At 39.9% G+C, this 20313-nt stretch overlaps 2 protein-coding genes across 2 annotated transcripts; both read right to left on the minus strand.

Annotated features, from left to right (window-relative positions):
* Window positions 1–1599: 1599 nt before the first annotated feature.
* Window positions 1600–11512, minus strand: rad23ab (RAD23 homolog A, nucleotide excision repair protein b). Its single transcript, XM_010775095.1, has 10 exons — window positions 11308–11512; window positions 8568–8649; window positions 8322–8401; window positions 7204–7577; window positions 6734–6780; window positions 5990–6117; window positions 5789–5906; window positions 5212–5396; window positions 3490–3642; window positions 1600–2344 (listed from the first exon to the last, which is right to left on the minus strand). The coding sequence occupies exons 1-10, from the start codon at window positions 11374–11376 to the stop codon at window positions 2231–2233; spliced, it is 1350 nt and encodes a 449-aa protein (XP_010773397.1). The 5' UTR covers window positions 11377–11512; the 3' UTR covers window positions 1600–2230.
* A 1415-nt stretch (window positions 11513–12927) lies between these two features.
* Window positions 12928–19541, minus strand: LOC104948867 (calreticulin). Its single transcript, XM_010775096.1, has 9 exons — window positions 19322–19541; window positions 18452–18553; window positions 17715–17918; window positions 17506–17600; window positions 17208–17417; window positions 15511–15624; window positions 15256–15399; window positions 15027–15119; window positions 12928–13704 (listed from the first exon to the last, which is right to left on the minus strand). The coding sequence occupies exons 1-9, from the start codon at window positions 19413–19415 to the stop codon at window positions 13495–13497; spliced, it is 1266 nt and encodes a 421-aa protein (XP_010773398.1). The 5' UTR covers window positions 19416–19541; the 3' UTR covers window positions 12928–13494.
* Window positions 19542–20313: the final 772 nt, after the last annotated feature.

Raw genomic sequence — 20313 nt, forward strand, 5'->3', positions numbered from 1 at the left:
CACGCACACACACACACACACACACACACACACACACACACACACACACACACACACTTAATGTGAGATCAGTGTCCCTGAAATGTGTGAGGATCACATTCATTCTTGCACCAAGAACAATCAATAATAAAACAATCCACTTGTCACAGCCGCTTTGTAAAAGCCATTTATTTTTCCACAATGCTTTAACAAAGGTTTTCCACAACTATTTAGCATTTATACATTAGATTGTGTATTTAAAGTTGTATTTTTTAAACCTAAAAGAAAAAACAACACACAAAATGGGTAAAACAACAGAGAAACTGAGATCAGAGCTTCACCACCCTGGTGCTTTCATCATTCCAACCCACTGCCATGCTATACATAACTGCAACAATCTCATGCAACAACCCCTTGCAGTTTAAGAACAGCATATGTCACAGTAAAGTGCTTTCCCCCCCAAAGTGTATATAACCCATTTACCATATAATACAAAACTTCCAGTAATGTCCAGTTCAAACATAATAAGGAGAACTAAAAGGAGAGACATCAAAATACATGCTGAAAGATTAAAAAACAATGGTGTTGGCATCTAGCACTTATTTGAATTCCCTTTAGCCCACTTCTGAAACAATGACTTAATAATTAAAACTGTATTTATGATCCCCAATCCTACAACACTTGTCCATCCAATACATTTGATTGTAAATTATATAACTCCATTACAAAAATAAAACACGTTGAAGTCTTCAAAAACCAAAAGGAGCAATGCTTCAAACTCTTACAGCTTTGGGATGCATAAGGGGACTATTTTATCATTCCAACAAATAAAATGTTAAGGAAGAAAAACACTTTTTTTCTTCAAATATTCAGCTCACAAAAACATGCTATATTGCACATCATGACCAATCTTTAAATTCCTTCATCTTCAAAAAAAACAAACTCAAGAAAAACAAACCCTCCACACAAGAAAACCATACTGACAAATCGAGCTGAGTGTTTTCTTCTCTGACCAAATATTATAGCACACATAATCTGGACGACAAGCAATCATAATACAATGTGACTTCACTGAACAATTCATTTATTATCTTTTAAAATCGAGTGCAAGGAGACAGATTATACGAAGCTTTAAATGTCTTTGTTTTTCTAAGCCAAATTTCTTCCAAAATAAATATAAAAAGTCAAGATCAACAAAAGAATAAATAGTATAGCATTTCAAAATCAAATCTGATGAACAAGGTAAACATTATTAAAGAGGCCCTATTGTGCTCCTTTTCAGGTTCGTATTTGTATGTAGTGTCTCGACTGTGACATGTTTACATGCTTTAATGATCAAACATTTCCTTATTTTTCTCATACTGCCTGTGCTGCAGCACCTCTTTTCACCCTCTGTCTGAAACCAGAGCCCAGTCTGCTCTGATTGGTTAGCTGCTCAGTTGTGTGTGTTTGGGAGAGAAAACTCCCTTTTACCCCTTTGAGGGGTTTCAGCTTTTGCAGACCATTTACATGCAATAGGACCACTTTAAGTATTATCTGAAAATGTGTTAAATACCATATAAATAAATCAGATCTTATTTTGACTTACTAATGGTAAGTCAACATTTTGAGTTATTGTCTAAACATTTAGAACATCCAATCACCTTGCAGGTATCCTTTTCTTAATAGAACCGCAGAACAACGTCTGACTGTTACTGAAAGATCAATACTACAATGGAAATGGTGCTGTTTGGAGTCTGAGATATTTGAACTGTATAGGATATTTAACCAAGTATTAAAGAAGCACAGTAAATGGTGATAAAACGATCAGACCTGAACTTTAATATAAAGCAATGCTAGCTCTCAAACAGTTAACAGTTTGCATCACATTTCCAGTTAAACCCAACATGGGGGGTTTGCAAATTCCCATTGAAGTCATGAATATATTCACAACAGATGCAACCTGTGGTGTGCACTGTATATGTACAGTAGAGTAAGTTTAACATGTTCTACAGGCGACTCTTGTGAAGGTGATGCAGACTGTTCTCTCAGTGTGGTCACTGGGCACAAGCAGCAGCGGTAATGATAGCAGCAGTGAGGCACAGTTTCAGCATGTCATCATCATCACATTCACCCCCCTTCATCCTCAGTCCCATGGCGTGAACAGCAATGTCCCCCTCCTCCCCTGCTCCTGCCCTCTCCCTGATGGACCTTGTGTTTGGCTGTCATGGACTCTGCTGCCCTCTGTTGGTGAAGTGTCAGGTGTGTGGGGCTACTCGTCATCCCATGTCTGCTGTAGCAGGAAGTTAGCAGCTAGATTCTCGTTCTTCTCACAGGCGAAGTAAGCCTGGATGACTAAGCCTTCAGGAAAGCCCAGCGCTTTTAACTGGAACAGAACACACATTTATATTACACACACATAACAGAAAGGCTCTCTGAAACAGTTACTGGTAAGCAGGCTTGCAGAGTAATGCATTACATGTAACGGTATAATTAGGATGTAAAAAGGTTAACTGTATAAGCTTACAGTTAAAAATATATATATATATATTGGGAAATACATTTGCACAAGTGAAAACACTTCATGAGTCTCAAAGTGAGATGAGTCATGCCATGAGTGAGGTCATCACCTGATTTGTTTAAAAGTACTGTGGGCGCGTTTCAGGCATATACTGTAGGTATCCTTGTAAAACAAGCAGTTTTTATTTCTCTCTTTATAAGTTATAATGTTCTGTACTTTAAGTTGGAATCCATACGCCTACTACCTAAATTTGATTTATGATTTTCCCTTTATGTGTGTTAACTGTATGTATTGACTAAAACAGAGCATTTTCTGTTAGCTCAGACTCTATTTCTGCTTTTTTAAACGGCAGTATGTGCTCATGTGTTTCATGGTTGCTCTATACGATACTGCCTGAGAATGCTTCATGAATGGCAGGTTTTCCGATATATAAAATCTCTGAGCAGAAGACATATTTTGATACTAAATAATAATAAGGTTACATTGTTCTGTTGTCTTACAGAATACACTGAAGTATATATATTTATTTTCTGTTGTATTCATTTGCATTGCATATGATATTGACGTCACCCAAAAGTAACGGAAAGTAACATTGGAAAGTTACCTTACTTTCAATTGTGACATATAAGGTTACGGATTACTTTGTTTTAAAGGTAACTAGTAATTGTATTAGAAGACGTTTTTATAATAATCCTCCCAACCCTGCTGGTAAGGCTACACTCACTTACAGATAAACACATCACAACAGGATCCATTATAACAGTATCATCATCAATCATTGAAGCACTATGATGTGTACACCATACACCAGGATTCAAATACATGTAGCAATATTCATCTTCAGTGTATACAATACTACGTGTTGAAAAGAAAAATAAATACTTTCGCATAGCTTTTATTACTGGAGCAAACCATTAAGAAGCAGAATTTGTTTTAACCCATTTGATCATGTTGCTGAATTTTCCAGAGAAGATCAATTCAATAGGACTGAACACAGAGTGGTAACTGACCCTCTCGATGGCCTCCTTCTCCTGGGGGGTGACCTGGATGTAGTTGGGCTGTGGCGGCCCCTGGCCCTCGGCCCCCTCCCCCTCCCCTTCCGTGTCTCCAGGTCTTGGTTCATTCAACATCTGCACAAAACGCTCCTGGTGCTGCGTGATTTGCTGTAAGCGATAAATACAGACAATATCAATACGACAGTGCAGCTAATAGACAGGTTCCTCCCCAGCAAAAATAACTACAAACCAGATGATTCTAAGAATTTGAAGTAGTCATAGTAAAATGAAATTGATGATTTTGTAAGATTATGGTTAGTTTGTAAAACACAGGGTTGCATACAGTATGCAGCTGTGGTCCTTTTATGCTTAATGAGAAAGCAACACATTGAAACATTATGGTGGAGGGTCAATTAAGAGTTGAGTAGTCAGACTTTTCTTACATAACTCCATTATTCACTTTTGCTAAATAGTATTTGAATATATACTTATTTATTTGGATTAAAAAGATATATCATGCAGAATTTCACTTCAAATAGCTTCTGATGTAGCAATAAAGCAGTTTAAAGAACACTTCTTCTATTATTAATAATGTTGTACACAATTGTATTTAAAAATGTGTTTGTGTGTACATCAAAAAGAAAACAGCGAGCAGAAATGTCCTCTGAATTGTCAATGTCGAGACAGTGCCTGTAGTTTATTCCCAGATCGGCACTGAATGACTTCCTTTACGTCTTGGTTGAATACTCGGTTCTGATTGGTCAATTTGCACATTGCAGCAGCCTGCTCTTTTTCGATAGCAGAGCGTTGCTAAGGATGCTCTGAATCAAGGACTAGGTTTATTCGCAGTAGAAAATACTATTTTTTGTAACTGAAGCAATACAATAGTTTGTAAATCAATTAAATCATCTTTAAATCACTGTTTAAAGTCAAGTAGTTTCATTTAGTAAGTAGCTGTGTAATAAGCAGGATAATGTGTAGTGATCAGAGGTGGGAAGTAACTAAGTACATTTACTCAAGTACTGTACTAAAGTACAATGTTGAGATACTTGTACTTTACTTGAGTATTTCATTGTATGCTACTTTGTACTTCTACTCCACTACAATTCAGAGTTAAATGGTGTACTTTCACTCCATTAAATGTATTTAATACCTTTAGTTACTTTACAGAATTGGATGAATGATGTGAAATATAATCGACCCTTAAATCAGACTTTAGTTCCACCTGGAGTAAATTCACAAGCTACCCTGCAGTATACAAAGTCATTCAAACTAGCTGCACCTTTACCAGCTTTGAGAACACTTTAATTATAAATCATTATAAAAACATATCATATATATTATTCTGAAATGGACCAATCTGCATAAGAGTACTTAAGTATATTTTGATGCTAATGCTTTTGTACTTTTACTTGAGTAACATTTGGAATGCAGGACTTTTACTTGTAACAGAGTATTCCTACACTCTGGTACTTCTACTTTTACTCAAGTTCAAGATCTGGGTACTTCTCCCGTCTCTGGTATTGATCAGAAATGAGAGAAAAGAACACCTTCGGGTTGGGATCCTGCTCACCCTGTCGGGGTTATTTTCATTAATGACCGGCTTACTGCACATAATCCCTTACTTGACAGATCGTACTGTAAGAAGATCAGACACACTTGAATCCCCATTATTGGTGTGTGTGTGTGTGTGTGTGTGTGTGTGTGTGTGTGTGTGTGTGTGTGTGCGCGCGCTACCTGCAGCAGCTGCGGGTTGTCTCGGCCCAGCTGCTGCAGCAAAGCTGGAAGCAGGGCCGGGTTTTGCTGGATGATCTGTCTCATCTGCTGGAACTGAGGCTGGTTCCTCAGGAACTCCAGGGGGTTCCCTGTGGGGGGGGTTCCCCCCCCAGCAGAGGGGGGCTGGCTGCCAGACACTGGCCCTGCTGGGGAGGCGAAGGGCTTTTTAGAGGGTGAGAGTACATTTTCTGGAAGATGTTTTATAGACAAAACAACCAGATATGAAAGTCTGTTTCTGAATAGTTTAGCATAAAAAAGACCTCACAAATCATGACACCTCTTCAAACTGAAGCTGAAATATAAAAAACTGTTAGCATGGAGCAGCCAGGCTTACAAATTTGCAACAAACGCCTACAGTTTGTCAGGAAATTAGCATTTTATTGCATGAAATAAATTAACACTTCTATCATGGTTTTTTTCCGTGTACATTAGCATTGCTGTTTTTGTTGTTATAGCTGTATATAACCAAATCTAAATAAAAAACACAAACACATAAAACGATTCTGCAAAAATAGAGTTGATAAACGTGCGATCTCACTGGTTGAGGCTGGTGGGGGTGGTTGTGGTTCTTGTGCAGCCGGGGCGGGGGGGTTGGTGGGAGCACTCTGTCTCACTGGCTCCTGAGGGGGCAGATCAGTGGCATCGGCTGGGATACCCTGCAGATCAAAGACATTTACTAAACACAGGGGTGGGCAGTAGGTTTAAGGACATCCAACACACTGTCTGGCTGAACCCTCACCATGAGGAGATACTCCACGGCCCGGTCGGGGTTGTTGTAGCTGGCTCTTAGAGCAGCCACCACCTGCTCCCGCTCATAGCCCATACACATGATCTCTGACACCAGGTTCTCATAGGCTGGACCTGTCACTGTGGAAACATAAGGAAAGGAACGCCAGAGGAAAAAAAGGTCACATTTGTTCTATAAAACACATTCCCCATCAAGCTTTGCAAACATTTGAGTTAGCGGTGAGTCACACCTGTGCCCTGCATTCATTTGCAGACATCTGTGTGTTAGTGTGTGTTTTTGTCAAAACAGACTGTGGGAGGAATGAGAGCTTTTCACAGTGCATCAGTGCCTGGATTTCACAAATAGTCATCTTTCAGCTGTAGACCTCTTTCGGACACTTTGTATTGGTTTTAATTAGAGTTTGATTTGAATAGAATTGTTTCAAAGAGATTACAATATTGTAAATATAACGACACATGCAGCATATTTCTCTTTATGCAGATGCACTACTACTCTAATACTTGTCCTGTCTATCCTGCACATGCTCACATGGCTGAGTCGTTACCAAACAGCCACAGGTTCAAATGTGACCAGTAGCTCTTTGCTCCATGTAATCAATCATTTCCCTTTCCTTGCTATCTTCAGCTGTACTTTATATTTCAGTCAAAAAGCCCAAAATAATCCAGGCACTATGAAATCAGTACAGTAGAAATGTTTCCTTTATCACAGAGGGAATGACAATCACAAATGTATTACCAAGTATTGAGGCTGCTTCTTCAAGGAGATCCAGTTCATCTACAAGGCTTTGAGAGAAATAAACAAGAACAAAAAACATGAGTACGGTACATCGACATTCTAAGGGGAAAAGACAAGAAGTCTACATAGCTCTCTGAGGCTGCTGATGCTAAGATGCTCACAGAGACAATGCCTACATGTGTGATGTGTACTACCTTCATTTATCATGTGTGCATTCAAATGAAACACATAGTACAGCTGGCTATTAACCAAAGTGTTTGGGAAATAAATGCTTGGACATGATAATGGAATAAGAGGAGAAGTTACGGGATCACCATAATTATTCAATGTTGCCTTGAGGGGAACAGAAGAAAATGATATTGCAATTCCTGATGGGACGTTTCAGTCTGGTCACTACGCCTGATGTAGGTGAGGAATGTCTTTAAAAGATTATAAATATGTTGTTTATGTAAACATTGGTTCTTTCCAACCTGGAAGAGACTGGTGCAGTGGCGGACGGTTCATCCCCAGGGTCTTCTCTTGGCTTTTCTTCTGGCTTGGCAGAAGGGGGGGGTTGATCTGCAGGGGCCGAGGCCTCTGGAGCTGGAGGAGGGGCTGGAGTAGAGTCTGGTGTAGGGGCTGGGGCTGTACTGGAGTCTGGAGCTTCAACGGGAGCCAGGGGAGGGGTTTCTGGGACTGGGGGCTTTGATTCAGAGGGCGGCGCAGACTGTGGGGCAGGTGTGGCTGCAGACACTGAGTGTGTGGGTGTGGGGGGCACCGATGTTGAGGCGGAGGATGGTGCTGGAGCTGCAGCTGGCTGGGGAGTTGGTTGAGGGGCTGCCTTTGGTGGGGGGGCTGGTTTAGGCTAAAAAGACATAAGAATGTATGAATGTTTTGTGGATATAATGATCAGAGATAGAAGCAATCCATTCTCCATTTCACTCTACTAGACCAGGCTGTACATTCCACAGTTACATTTCCCTATTCGTGTCATTATTTATATCAGAGGTGAACCCAGTGCAAACACACCACAAAAGGCATCCAAGTAAAACCCATAGGGAGAACATCCATTTACAGCTCAACATGTTCTTACACATTCCACGTCACATATTTGATGCGTGGTTCACAGTTTTGGTAATCCTGTCCTGAAAAGAGAGTGTTAGTAAAAATGTAAAACAAGGTCTACTGATTTTGAATTACTAAAGTTGTCATTAGTCAGGAACGGACATGTTTTTAAATATGAGCTGTTTAGATATTTATAGTAAAAAGCCTGATTCTCTTTCACAAGAATTTACTACATGTTTACATTGGGGTAGGGAGTCCTGATGAAAGGAAAAGATATGACCATTTTAAAATATTCTATAATGGTTAAAACATAAATACACTTCGCACCAGATCTGGGTAGCAAATGTAATCAACCCCAAAACGTACCAGACAATATTATAGAGCATGGGAATGGCCGCCATATACTTGCTTCACGTTAGGCCCCATGTTCTTTGTTCAATAATGACCACCTCACTGCACATTATCCCTTACGTACACTCTAGTGTTTGAAATTTCAATAGTTGCCGAACCAAATCACAATGTTTACAACTCATTGATTACTCACCTTCGTTATCATGACCACTACAAAGTTCTTCTCATCAATTTTGTATTCTTCCAGCAGGGTGTCATCATTAAGGATTTTGCCTGTGACAGAAATAGCAAGTGAGAAAATATTTGTGACACAGTTGAGAATAGGACAGCTTCCCTTAAACTAAACAAACAAGGGTGTCACTTTTTGCCCACAATTTGCTTCAAAGTTCAGTTTTATGTCAATAATTTTCCTAGATACAGTATGTGTTGTCAGGCTCACCGGCATAGATGAGTTTTTGACCTGCAGCAGGAAACGCATCTTTTCCTCGGTCCTTCTCTATTTTCTCCTTCAGGGCTTTCACCTAAAAACATTGCCAGAATAATCTAGGATATTAGTGGGAGGGTTACCTCCAAATGTCACGCTATGTCACCGAGTGTTGGTTGTTGATGGTAATGTCATACCATCATATGTTGTGAAGTTTGTTACTTTTCAAAAGGTGGATGTTCTCCAGAGAATAAGTGTGGTGACTAAAACCTGTATTAAATCACACCTGGTTCTTTGTATATTGGGGTTTCTGTCTAGAATGTCTAATCTACATAAAACACAATATCATTTTTGTTCCCTTGTACAACCATAATTCACCCATCTGTATAGTGTCCCAGAGATGGAGTACTCAAGTCCTGGAGCCGGACTAGACTACGACTCTCCCTAGGTGACTCGGACTTGGACTCGGAGAGTGGTGACTCGAGAGTGACTTGGACTCGTGAATTGTTAAAATTCAATTTCTTGCACACTTAATGTAAATAATATCCTAAATTTAAATTTGGTTGGCTGTAAGTTGGACCTTAATAGTTTATATTTGACAAATAGTCTATAGATCAGGGCTCTCAAACTCAAGGCCCGGGGGCCAAATCCGGCCCGCGACTTCATTTTATGTGGCCCCGCAAGAGTTTGCAAAGAATATAATACGTTTATTATACGGTTACATGCCACTTTTCAGAAGCAGGTTGCCCATAAACTACCTGTCCCACAATGCATCTCGTTTTGTGACATGCGCACTGAAGAGTCTTGCAATTATTTGCCCGGGACTTCTGCTTTCAGACGTAGTTATTTACTAAGTTATTATCCTATCCGATAATAATCCAATTCAGAGACAATAATGTAATATAATACATTATTTTATATATATATGCGAATGTGGCCCGCGATGAAATTGAGTTTGACACCCCTGCTATAGATATTTATCTTTCACTGTCAGTGTCAATATGTATATATTTTACTTTTAGTTTTATTTTCTAATTTTTAAGATGTTTATTTTTGACATCATGTGCAATGCCTTGTTTACATCCTGGTATGACGAAAATATTTCCAAAATTGGGATCAATAAAGTAAATCTTAGGCTATCTATCTTTCATTAGAAGCTGCCAGCTGGCTAGACTTGTTGTATTCTGTAAATGGAGAGGGAAGACTTCGATTTAGTTTGGTAATCAGTTTGTCTGCGTACTGTGTCTGAGTGTGTTTTTGTATATCCATGTCATTGGTTGCCTGACACAAAAAGGAATCATTGTGTGTTTGGAAGAAATACACTTAGAAAAACAAATTGGAAGAATTAAATACTGGCGCAGTTAGTACGATATTCTTTCTTTTACTGTCACAAAGGCTGTAAGGGAAACTTCTGTGTAGCAATGCAGTGGGAGTCACCGACTCATGAAGGAGACACGGGAAGAGCAGGAGCTTTGATGTCAAACACTGATGGTTTATTTAGGAAGTTCGGCCGGAGGATTCACATCACAAGTCACAGCAGTCACGGTGTGACTGCACGGGAGAGTTGCCACGTCAATTCTGGAGCGCCTCTCTCTCGTTAGCCCATTTAACTGGTTTCACAGAGAGTAATCAACATATTTGAGAAGATAGCCTAAACAGTTGGGAACACTGAGTCACTTGCGTCTGACACTTATGGCCTCGAAGATTGCACACCTTGGAGTCCACAAACACCGAGAAGGAAGTGTCCCAGTGTACCCACAACAATAAACCATCTGTGACCTAGGGTTGCCCGGTCATAGAATGGGAGCAACAACATTATGGCTGAAGCAGCCTATCTCCTTAAAGGAGATAACAGACGTCAGGGTTGGTCATGCACCGTGCATGTCATATCTAGGAGTCTAGGATAATTATTTCCCTAACAAAAACTAATAAGCAATAAACCTGATTCTGAGTCATAAACTGAGATGTTTGACAAGAAATATTTTGGTCATCAAGGATCGGCATCAAAACAATATTTACAGTTGTTTTGTAAGCCAAACATGTCATCCTATTAATTTACAGAAGTGTAATGCTACATGCACATGTCTAATTTGTTGTTGTCATGATCACACTTCACAGGAATTAATTAAATACAATACATTTTTCTTATATAAAAATGTAAAAATAAACCTTCCCTTTACAATATTAACAGAAAGGAATTGTGAAATATTGCTTCGTCATTCATGGTGAGCCACTGTAACAAGTCAAACACTGTCAAGCTCCAGAACGCACAGAAAACATATCCGGTCAGAGTTTTCAGAATAAAACCTCCGTATCGTGTCAAGAAGAAGCAACGTCAAGATATACAAACTATAGAGACTATTTGACTGTATTGTGGAGTAAATCAAAAACATTAGTTCAGTTACAATGTTATCTTTAGAGAGTGCAAAGTGTGCTTTGATATTCTTGTAAATCATGCTACACTTTTACTTTGAAGGGACACTTGCTTAATATCCGCCTTGCCCTGGCAGCTTCTAGCTACATTACCTTACATGAACTCAGGTTCTGCATGTTTGCTAACTTGTTTGACTGCATATTTGTCCCAGTGACGTGACGTTACTTTTTCAAACCAACACACGAGTAATCTCCTTTAAATAGTTGAGCAGCCTTTAACGTGGTTAGCGTTACATTACATTAGCTAACATTCCCCTATACCAGTCTAAGTGCTGGCCTGACCGTGTTTACTTCAGCCCCGTTAACTTCTACCGTTACTCACCGTCAGTTCTGGGTCTATTTCTATTTTGAACGTCTGCTGTTGGAGGGTCTTCAGTGTTATTATCAGCATCTTGCGACGCGGTGTCAGAGGCAGCTGGTGGTTCAAAGTCAGTGTACACACAACGGAAATTTCTCGAGAGTAGCCCCTCGTTTCGCACAGTATCAATTTATCTGGCTCTGGCTAATGTATGTGACTCAGCGGTCTCAGAGCCGTGTAAGGAGGGGGGCGGGGCAAGGACGCCATCTGCTGCCGAGGCAGGGCACGACACGCTGCCGCCTTCAAGGGCTATCGGAAATATCGCGAGAGCGGAGATAAATTAGGCCGTACAATCAGTGGTGGAAAAAGTACTCTGATCCTTTACTTTAGTAAAAGTGCTAATACCACATTCTAAACATACTCCATTTCAAGTAAACGTCCTGTGTTGAACATGTTACTTAATTAAAAGTAGAGAAGTAGTATCAGCTAATGTACCACTCAAGTATCAAAAACAGCTTACTCGAGTCGCTGGGCAGAATGCCTCTTATAAATTTGTTGTATTATTTCAGAATATTATATTATTCTGTTTTTACTATTAGAAAATACATAAGGGTTTTTTAATGTTGTAATTAGTCAGTATAGAGCAAAAAGTACTGAGTAAATTAGTAGTTAATATATATCATACTGTGTTAATTGTATTTATGTTAAAAGTAACTACAAGTGTCAAATAAATGTAGTGCAGTTAAAGTACAACATGTCCCTCTAGCGAAGTGGAAGTACAAGTAGCAGAAAATGGAAATAATAAAGTAAAGTTAAAAGTACCCTAAAACTTTACTGGAGTACATTACTTGAGTAAATGTACTGGATAAAATAGTGTCATCGTATTTTAACCTGGGTCATCTTAACCGGGCCATTCTTCGTTTCTCACCTAGGGCATTTTTAGATTGAAAAATTGGAATTCATTCATATTCCACATTTAAGAGGCTGGAACTGTAATATATTTGGAACAAAAAACAATAATAAATGTTCTGCTAAACAACTCATGGTTTTAGTTATTTAAAAAGTTACTAAATATAATGTTGGAAAGCTTAATCTACACCAAATAATCCTATTTTACAAGTTTCTCCTACGTAGTGTGTCAGAATCTGAATCTAAAATAAAAGTAGGAGTGAAAAGCACAATATTTGCTTCCAAAATGTAAACAAGTAGAAACTAGTATAAAATGAAAAATCTGTACTATTTACTACATTACTTGAGTAAATGTACTTAGTTGCTTTCCACCACTGGTTATAATACCATTACCTATATACTACATATTGGTATACAAAATGGGATAAGGGTGTCACAAGAAGACATTGTATGTATTGGGCCTTCACATTGCCTCATCGTATTTAGAAAATCCTCTACATTTTTGGGGAGAAACGTTTTTGCATATATACATCAGAGGTTTGGAAAGATAGGGGAAGACATTTTCATCCAAAACGTTGGTATCATGTTTGCACAGATACTGAAAATGTTAAAACACCCGAGTAAAAACAAGGTTGGATGCTTGCTGTCCGATTGTGTTGGCCACCATCTATGAAACATCTCCTTCACACCATACTGAAATTAGACTGACCCCTACCACTGAAAACACGTGTGAGCTGGTAGAGAGGGCTTTCATTTATTCACTGTAACTGAACAGTGTGCATCCACAGGACAGTCATTCAGAACAATGAGAACATTTTGATTGCACACATCACAGCTCATCTAATGCAGTCTCACTCTCAAACACACATCACACACTCATGGAGAAAGCAGGTATGCCCAAAATCAGAGCTTTGGAGACTTAGGGAAATTAATGTAATGATTAAATAAATAATGAAGGGGTCATTTAAGAAATAAACAACGAGGCATCATAAAGGAGAAACAAAAGTGCAGAACGTAAAACATCAGACCCTCAATTTACTAGGCAACCCGACAAAGGAAATACAAAAAGTGAATTGGCTCCGAGTGCACACACACACACACCATGTAAATCACATTCGATTTCTCAACCGAAGACACAAACTGGAAAACAACATGTAAACCCTCACCCCTTCTCTAATTTGAATGCTAAAAAAAGCAACAAGGGAATCAATAAAAAAGAAATCTGACCTGACCCCACCTGACCCCTCCCCCACCCCAAACCTGAATAAAAGGCTGCTTGTATGAAAGGCCAGAGTCTATCCTTTATAACTCGTCCTTGTCTTTGACGTCTTCCTCTTCCGTCCCTGCGTCCTCATCCTGCTCGCCCTCGTCTTCCTCGTCCTCTTCCTCCTCGCCGTCTTCCTCATCCTCTTCCTCCTCGTCTCCAGCGTCTTTCTTCTTGCTCTTCTCTTCCTCCTCCTTCAGTTTCGTCTCCATGTCCTCCTGCTCGTCCTTCATCTTCTTCTCTGGTCCCTGTTGGGAAAACAAGACGAGTTGTTGGGATGCGTTGGGAACACAGGTGTGTCATTACCTAGCACACGGACTTCCCTGATTCTATAACAACACCTGCATTATGTGCTTCACCAGGCAAGCTACAAACAACAACAGGTACTCAAAAGCACCCAATCAAGGGCGTAGTGCTCCTGGAATAGATGTTTCCTGGGTTGCGGTCCGATAGTCATTTTAGCTTCCTAATGGAGTGAAACGACTTAAAAGAACTTGTGTGGCATACATCCTAAAATACGTTTACATTTTCTAGATAATAGAAAAGGACCTTAACACTTCCCGTGGGGTCCCCTTTAGACAAGAAATACACGTTGTTTACAAAAGAAAAGGAGATAATGCCGTCCCACAATTCCTTGTGTTCTCAACATTTAAAGTGACGCTCCATTCAGCCGTTTACAGAAACACCCAATCTTGACCAACGAACATGGATCATGTACATTACGGTGCTTATTAAGCATGTTTCATCTCATGCCATAACTTGCTAAAGTGCTTATGAGTTTTGAATTATAATCAATACATTAAACCAAAAGGCGAACAATTTAAATTACATTGATTACTTTAAAATCATAAAATAAAATCTAAAGTTCACTGTGTCAACTGAGTTGGGCGGCCTTTCTTAAGCTATTCTTTTTCATTCGACATTTGTAAATGTTAAGCAGTAGTTGCAGTCAATGTGGAGGGCTAACATCTAATGCATGTATTGCATAAAGTATTATTTATTCGAATATTTTCATACAATCTTATACAATTGATCTGGATGCGCTTTAGTAGTCCATTCATGGAAATTGTACTTTTTCTGCTGCCGCATAATACATATGTCACCTATAGCTTGCGATGCTAGATCTAGTCAGCCGCTATCCTGCTATTCTTTTATATTATAGCTGGTTAGCAAAACAAAACTGTTGTGAGACAATTAGATAATAGCTTTTGTTGCAATTTAATTTGTGTCATGCTTCAGAGAAATGTGAGGGTATAAGTGAATTACATTACATTTATCCAAAGCGACTTACAATAAGTGCGTTCGACCAACAAAATGAATGAAGAGGTAATTAAATATTAATGGAGTGCTATCATTACACTAACTATAATTCAGGTCAGAAGTGTTTTAGTGGTCTGGTCCAAGCAAGAAATATGTTTAATTGGTTTTACATGCATTTGTCAAAATTGTCTTATTTAAAAAAAAAAAACTAAGCACCTAAGTAAATCGATGAAACGTTAACGCGTATATTGTTTTGTTTAAAACACAAAGTAACTACTAGGTTCTTCCTAAAGCAGTGAAGTCATCCTACCTTAGTAGCTCCCCAGGTGTCCTTCCCAAACTCCTCTGCTTCTTTGATGTCGTCAGTAATCAGGAAGTTGTCAAAGATGGTGCCAGATTTCACCTGAACAAAGACACAAAACAAATAAGTATTGTTTACTCAAGGAATCTCTGTTATCTTCGACCAAACAAGTCTTCTTGTATACTTAGGCTTGATAATTAATTGTGACAACTCTCTCTGAGGGGGCGACAGTCATTACCTGCCACAGATCCAGGCCCAGAACTGCAATCTTTTCAAACTTGTACATGTTGGCATCAGCAGTGTACTCCGGGTTGTCGATCTCAGGGTGGACCCAGGCTCCCTTGAAGTCGGGATTTTCGATCTGCTTGGGCTTCCACTCGCCCTGCAAAGACAAAATGAGATAGATATTACCCCTGACACTGCCCTTACTCTTCTCTCGACACAGATAGGATTTACAGGGCTGAACAAATCATTTAGTCTGTATATTCCTTACCTTATATTCTGGGTTACTGATCATGGCGGGCTCCCACTCTCCGTCCATGTCCACGTCCCAGTCGTCAGGCTTCTTGGCATCGGGGTCAGGGATGGTCTCTGGCTTTTCCCAATCCTGAGAGACAGCAGAATTAGAGCTTCCACTCATGTCTTATTGTATCAACACAATGTAATAACATGATGCACGGCGCATAGACGTATTCTATGGGAACTATTATCAGCCCTACGATAATGTGATTGATAAATCCCGTTTTGACTTTTTTTCTCTAGTTCCCTGTTTCATAACAGTTCACAAGACCAGTTCATCAAAGATGCCTTTGTTAGCCGGTCCAACTGGGACCACAGCTAACATATTGCACATATAGTAGGCCTAATTTAAAAGAAATGTATCGAAGCATGACACTTCCTGTTCTGTCAACGGCATGTTTAACACTTTTTATGACTGTCTGATTTCACTTGGGATGAGCCATTCTACTGACCATCTCTGACTGTCCTCATACATGACCATTCTTCCAGATGCTATGGTGAGATTAGCTATGCAGAATTAAATTACACACAGCAGCTCAGGTTAGCAACTGTTCCTCACATGCGACTCTACTAGCATCTCCAATGTGGCATTTCTGGCACAAATCTGTCTAACCAAGAGGTCAGCTCAGAATTGCTCATAATAAACTGTGACACCTTGTTCAAATGTAATTAAGCAGACTTTAACACTATGCTACTTTTTTTCTGTCAGTTTAGTTTTCAATAAACTCTTTCTTTCTGCCCTAAAATGTTAGCTGGGTGATTAGAGGAAAAAACCAAGGAATCATAAAACAAATTCATCTTGCACAAATACACAATTTTGTCATATATCAATCCATTGAACACATTTAACTTGTGTCTAATCTATATATTGTGCATGTACTTTGGGTGTGCACATAAGCATGTCCTCAAGCATGACACGGACTGATAATGACATAGATATAGTATACAACATCCAAATAGCAGACATGGCCTTTTTAAAAACTTAAGAGGCCGCAGGGTTTGTCCAATGTGATTTTAGAGGCACCTCAATTAGAATAACAATTTCTCTACTCTGGGAACATGTTGAGTGAAAAAAAAGTACCCAAATATTAACAGTCCTTTTAACAGAGAGTTCAAGGACTCGTTTTATGGGGGCTCTGTCCCCCCTCACCCTCCTAAGGAACTCCAGTAGATAAGCTGTGATTGAGGGTCTGAAATCTTTGTTAGTCTATAACAAAACTTGTTATTTGATCAGGTTGTCATCCTCATAATGTTCAACAGACAGCAGGTATGATTAGGCTAACTCATTTTTAAGCTAGTAGCATAGAGGACGAATACTATTCTAGAATGAGTTTAAGCTGCTCAGATGATAGTTGGTGTCGGGTGTGCATTTCCCCAAGGATACACACTGCCTGTAGTAATGCAAGATCCCACTCTCCAGTACCCTTCATTGTTTGGGCCTGTCATTCATCTTGACTTCCTTCCTGCCTTTCAGCTTGAAGACGTGTTCATTTTCAAAATATGGAGATGACAGTGTCATATTCTGAAAGCAAATACTTTGAGATGACATCCAGCACATTTTGATATAATGTGTCACAATGGACATGAATCTGGATTTTTCAGTTTTTTTAAAGTTGGCTTCTGTGTTTGAAATTAGCTTCAAGCCATCCACACCGGGCCCTGACGTCCTACCTCAGACATGGTGTCCTCGGGGTCGTCGATCTTGGCCCTGTCGTCCCAGTCGCTGGGCTTCTTGGCCTCTGGGTCCTTGATGTTCTTGGCGGGCAGCATGTCCCAGTCTTCCTCCATGGAGCCGGACTCCACCTTCTCACCGTCGATCTTCACCTCGTACGTCTGGTCTGGGTTCAAGATCAGTGTGTACATGTGGGTCAGCTCGTCATCCTGGAGGTAAAGGGAGTTTAGAGTGAGTACAAATCTTTAAACCCATGTTATAATCTTACAATTTCAACAGACATCATGCCGTAGTTACCTTGCATTTGATGTCTTTCTTGATGAGGTGGTTCTGGCCCTTGTAGTTGAAGATCACGTGAACCTTCTTTGTGCTGTATCCACAGATGTCGGGCCCTGGAGACAAAGGTCATGTTTTGTTTATGAATTTAGCAATACCAAAGGGCTCTCTCTTAAAAACAGCCATGTTCTGTAGTCAGGCCTCGGTTACTCAGGTCCAGCATGACTCACCAAACATGATGTAATACTCGGAGTCGCCATGCATGTTGCTCTGGTCGAGGTCAGAGGGGAAGACCTTGACGTAGCCGCCTCCGCAGTCGATCTTCTGCTCGTGCTTGATGGTGAACTGGATGACCAGGGGCGTTCCCTCGTTGCTGAAAGGCTCAAAGCGTGCCGACATTGAGTAAAAGCGGGCATCCTGGCTGGTCTGGAGACCTAGGGTAGGTACAGTGAAGAAAGTCAACATCTGTTAGCAACAGACGTGTTCTTATTACTTCTTGAGCAAGTTTCCCTTTTAAAAATGGCTTTATTCACTTAAAATGTGGATTTTATTGTGTGCCGGTTACTCTCGGAGTTACTGTAGAGTTTAGGGATATACATAAGCCTGCATCACCTCAGCACACTGGCCCCAGGATGTCAGGAGCCCTAAAGGTTCTAGCATAACTGAGTAAAAACTGGGTTGTGCTAATTCCATTGTCCCTAATCACTAAAGTTAGGCATCACATTCCACAGAGTAAACATGTCAAGCATAGAAAAGTTGTATCAAATGCATGAAAATGTGGTGGTTTTGGGGGGGGGGGGCGCCCCGGCTCGGCACCCCCCCCCTCCCCCCTCTGGCAGGTTTGTTGAGTTCTCAAAACCTGCAGACCAATTTCAAGTTCCTGCACCGAGAGCAGCTTATATAGACACACCTCTTTTACCTACATTTGCATGATAAGACGGCTTTGTCTTGGTGACAGAGGAATTACCTTTATCAGCTTCGGCATCTCCATAGAACTTCCCAGCACTCAGTTTCAACTGGCCGTAGTCTGACTTGTGCTTGGACTCGGCCCAGCGGCTCTGCCATGCATCTGAAACACAAATATATAATTTAGTTTGGTAATAATTTATATACTAACAGGAAATGCTAATATATTACTTGTTGTAGGCATACAAGTACTGAAAATTGCTGCACTGAATTTGTAGACAACTTCCTAAAACGTCTGAGTATTTAAGGATGACTGCGCAATGACAAGGGGGATAGGTGTGAACGAAGTCTCGTTTGCATTTTTTTCAGCACTAATACTGATTTAGTCCACAATTTTAACAGTTTATAGAGCTCATATCTTATCTGGATAGTTCCCAAAGCTTCTGTCCCCTTTTTTTTTTGTACCCTTTTCATCGAACTTCTGCTTTTATTCGAACAGTTTCTGCACAGTACAGTTACGTTACGTAGTTTGAACAAAAAGTAACGTAACAGCAGTATGGAAGCCATCAATATCAAAAGTGAAAGAATATTTGGACTCGTGTACAAGGGTGTCACTGTCAACTCGAAATTGAGTATTACTGGTGGATTTTTAAAATAATATCAGAACTTCGATTTTTAAGGTTACTGTAATGCAGTACTTTAGCCATTTATGAGTGTCTCTCAGTTGATTAATACACATAATAATAATAATAATAATAAGGTGGCCTAGCCTATTCTAATGGGTTGAATTCATGCAGCAAGGAATTTTCAAATTAGCATTTTCTTAAAAAGACGAAAGATAAAGTTACCAACAGTTAAAAGCAGTCAGTCTCACAGCACAACTATTCAAACATAGGACAAGAACACGTGAATTGGCTCAAAGTTACTGTACCTCCATCCAGAAACTGTTCCTTGAAGTACACGGTGGCGTCAATAGTGACAGCTATCGATGCAAAAACTGCGAGGATGGCTACAGCTAGCTTCATGTTGGCAGCTTCTTCTCACCGGGGCCAGGGAGGCGAAAATAGCAGATTTGAGGTGAAACGAGCTAATAAAGCCTGGAGGAAATGTAACCTGAGTATTTTAACAGCGGCAAGCCCTGCACAGATGGCCGCGGCTCATTGGACGAGCGTCCCACCAATCAAATGAGACCACGAGTTACTTTTCGGAAACACTCGGCCTGCCTCGGACGTAGATCGGAGAGGAGCCGAGATAAACAACTGCTGTGTTCAGGGACTGTGGGCAAAGTGTCATGTGAGTGGTTTTAAAGGTGAGGTGAGGTTGCTCAAATGTTACACACAGTGATTAAGAATATTTTCAAACATTTCAGGCGTTCATTTAATCCCCTTTCAGATCCACTAATGCATTTATGATTGGTCTTAGTTGACCTATTGAATTTAAATTGTATTTAATTATTGGCTGGTTGCTTTCATCTTCAACAATGTCTCCAATGCAACAGTAGTTTCGCAATCCGTTGTAGTTTTCAGTATTTCTACACCACTGGTGTGTCCGTGAGCACACAATGTGTACTTTGTGGCACGAGCAGGTCCGGTTCTAAGGGGGGAATAAGGGTGCATTGCCCACTCAGCTGAGTCGTTATGCACCCTCATTTGAAAAATGAAAAGTGGAGAAAAAGAAATTGTGAAAAATATGACATATATAATAACAATAATAATAATAGTAGTAATAATAATGATAAGAAGAAGAATATTGTTGAAATAAAATAAATTGTAATTGTGGTTAAATAACATTGTCTGCTGCATTTATTTGGTCAATTTAAACGGTGTAACGTTATGTCAGGTGCGCGCCCACCCTGCACGTTCGTCATCTGCAAAGTGCTTACACAGCAGTCAATGATGGACATCAGAAAATGTTTAAAACAAC

Source organism: Notothenia coriiceps, unplaced genomic scaffold (assembly GCF_000735185.1).
Source record: "Notothenia coriiceps isolate Sejong01 unplaced genomic scaffold, NC01 NC01_scaffold00015332, whole genome shotgun sequence".
Classification (NCBI taxonomy): Eukaryota; Metazoa; Chordata; class Actinopteri; order Perciformes; family Nototheniidae; genus Notothenia; species Notothenia coriiceps.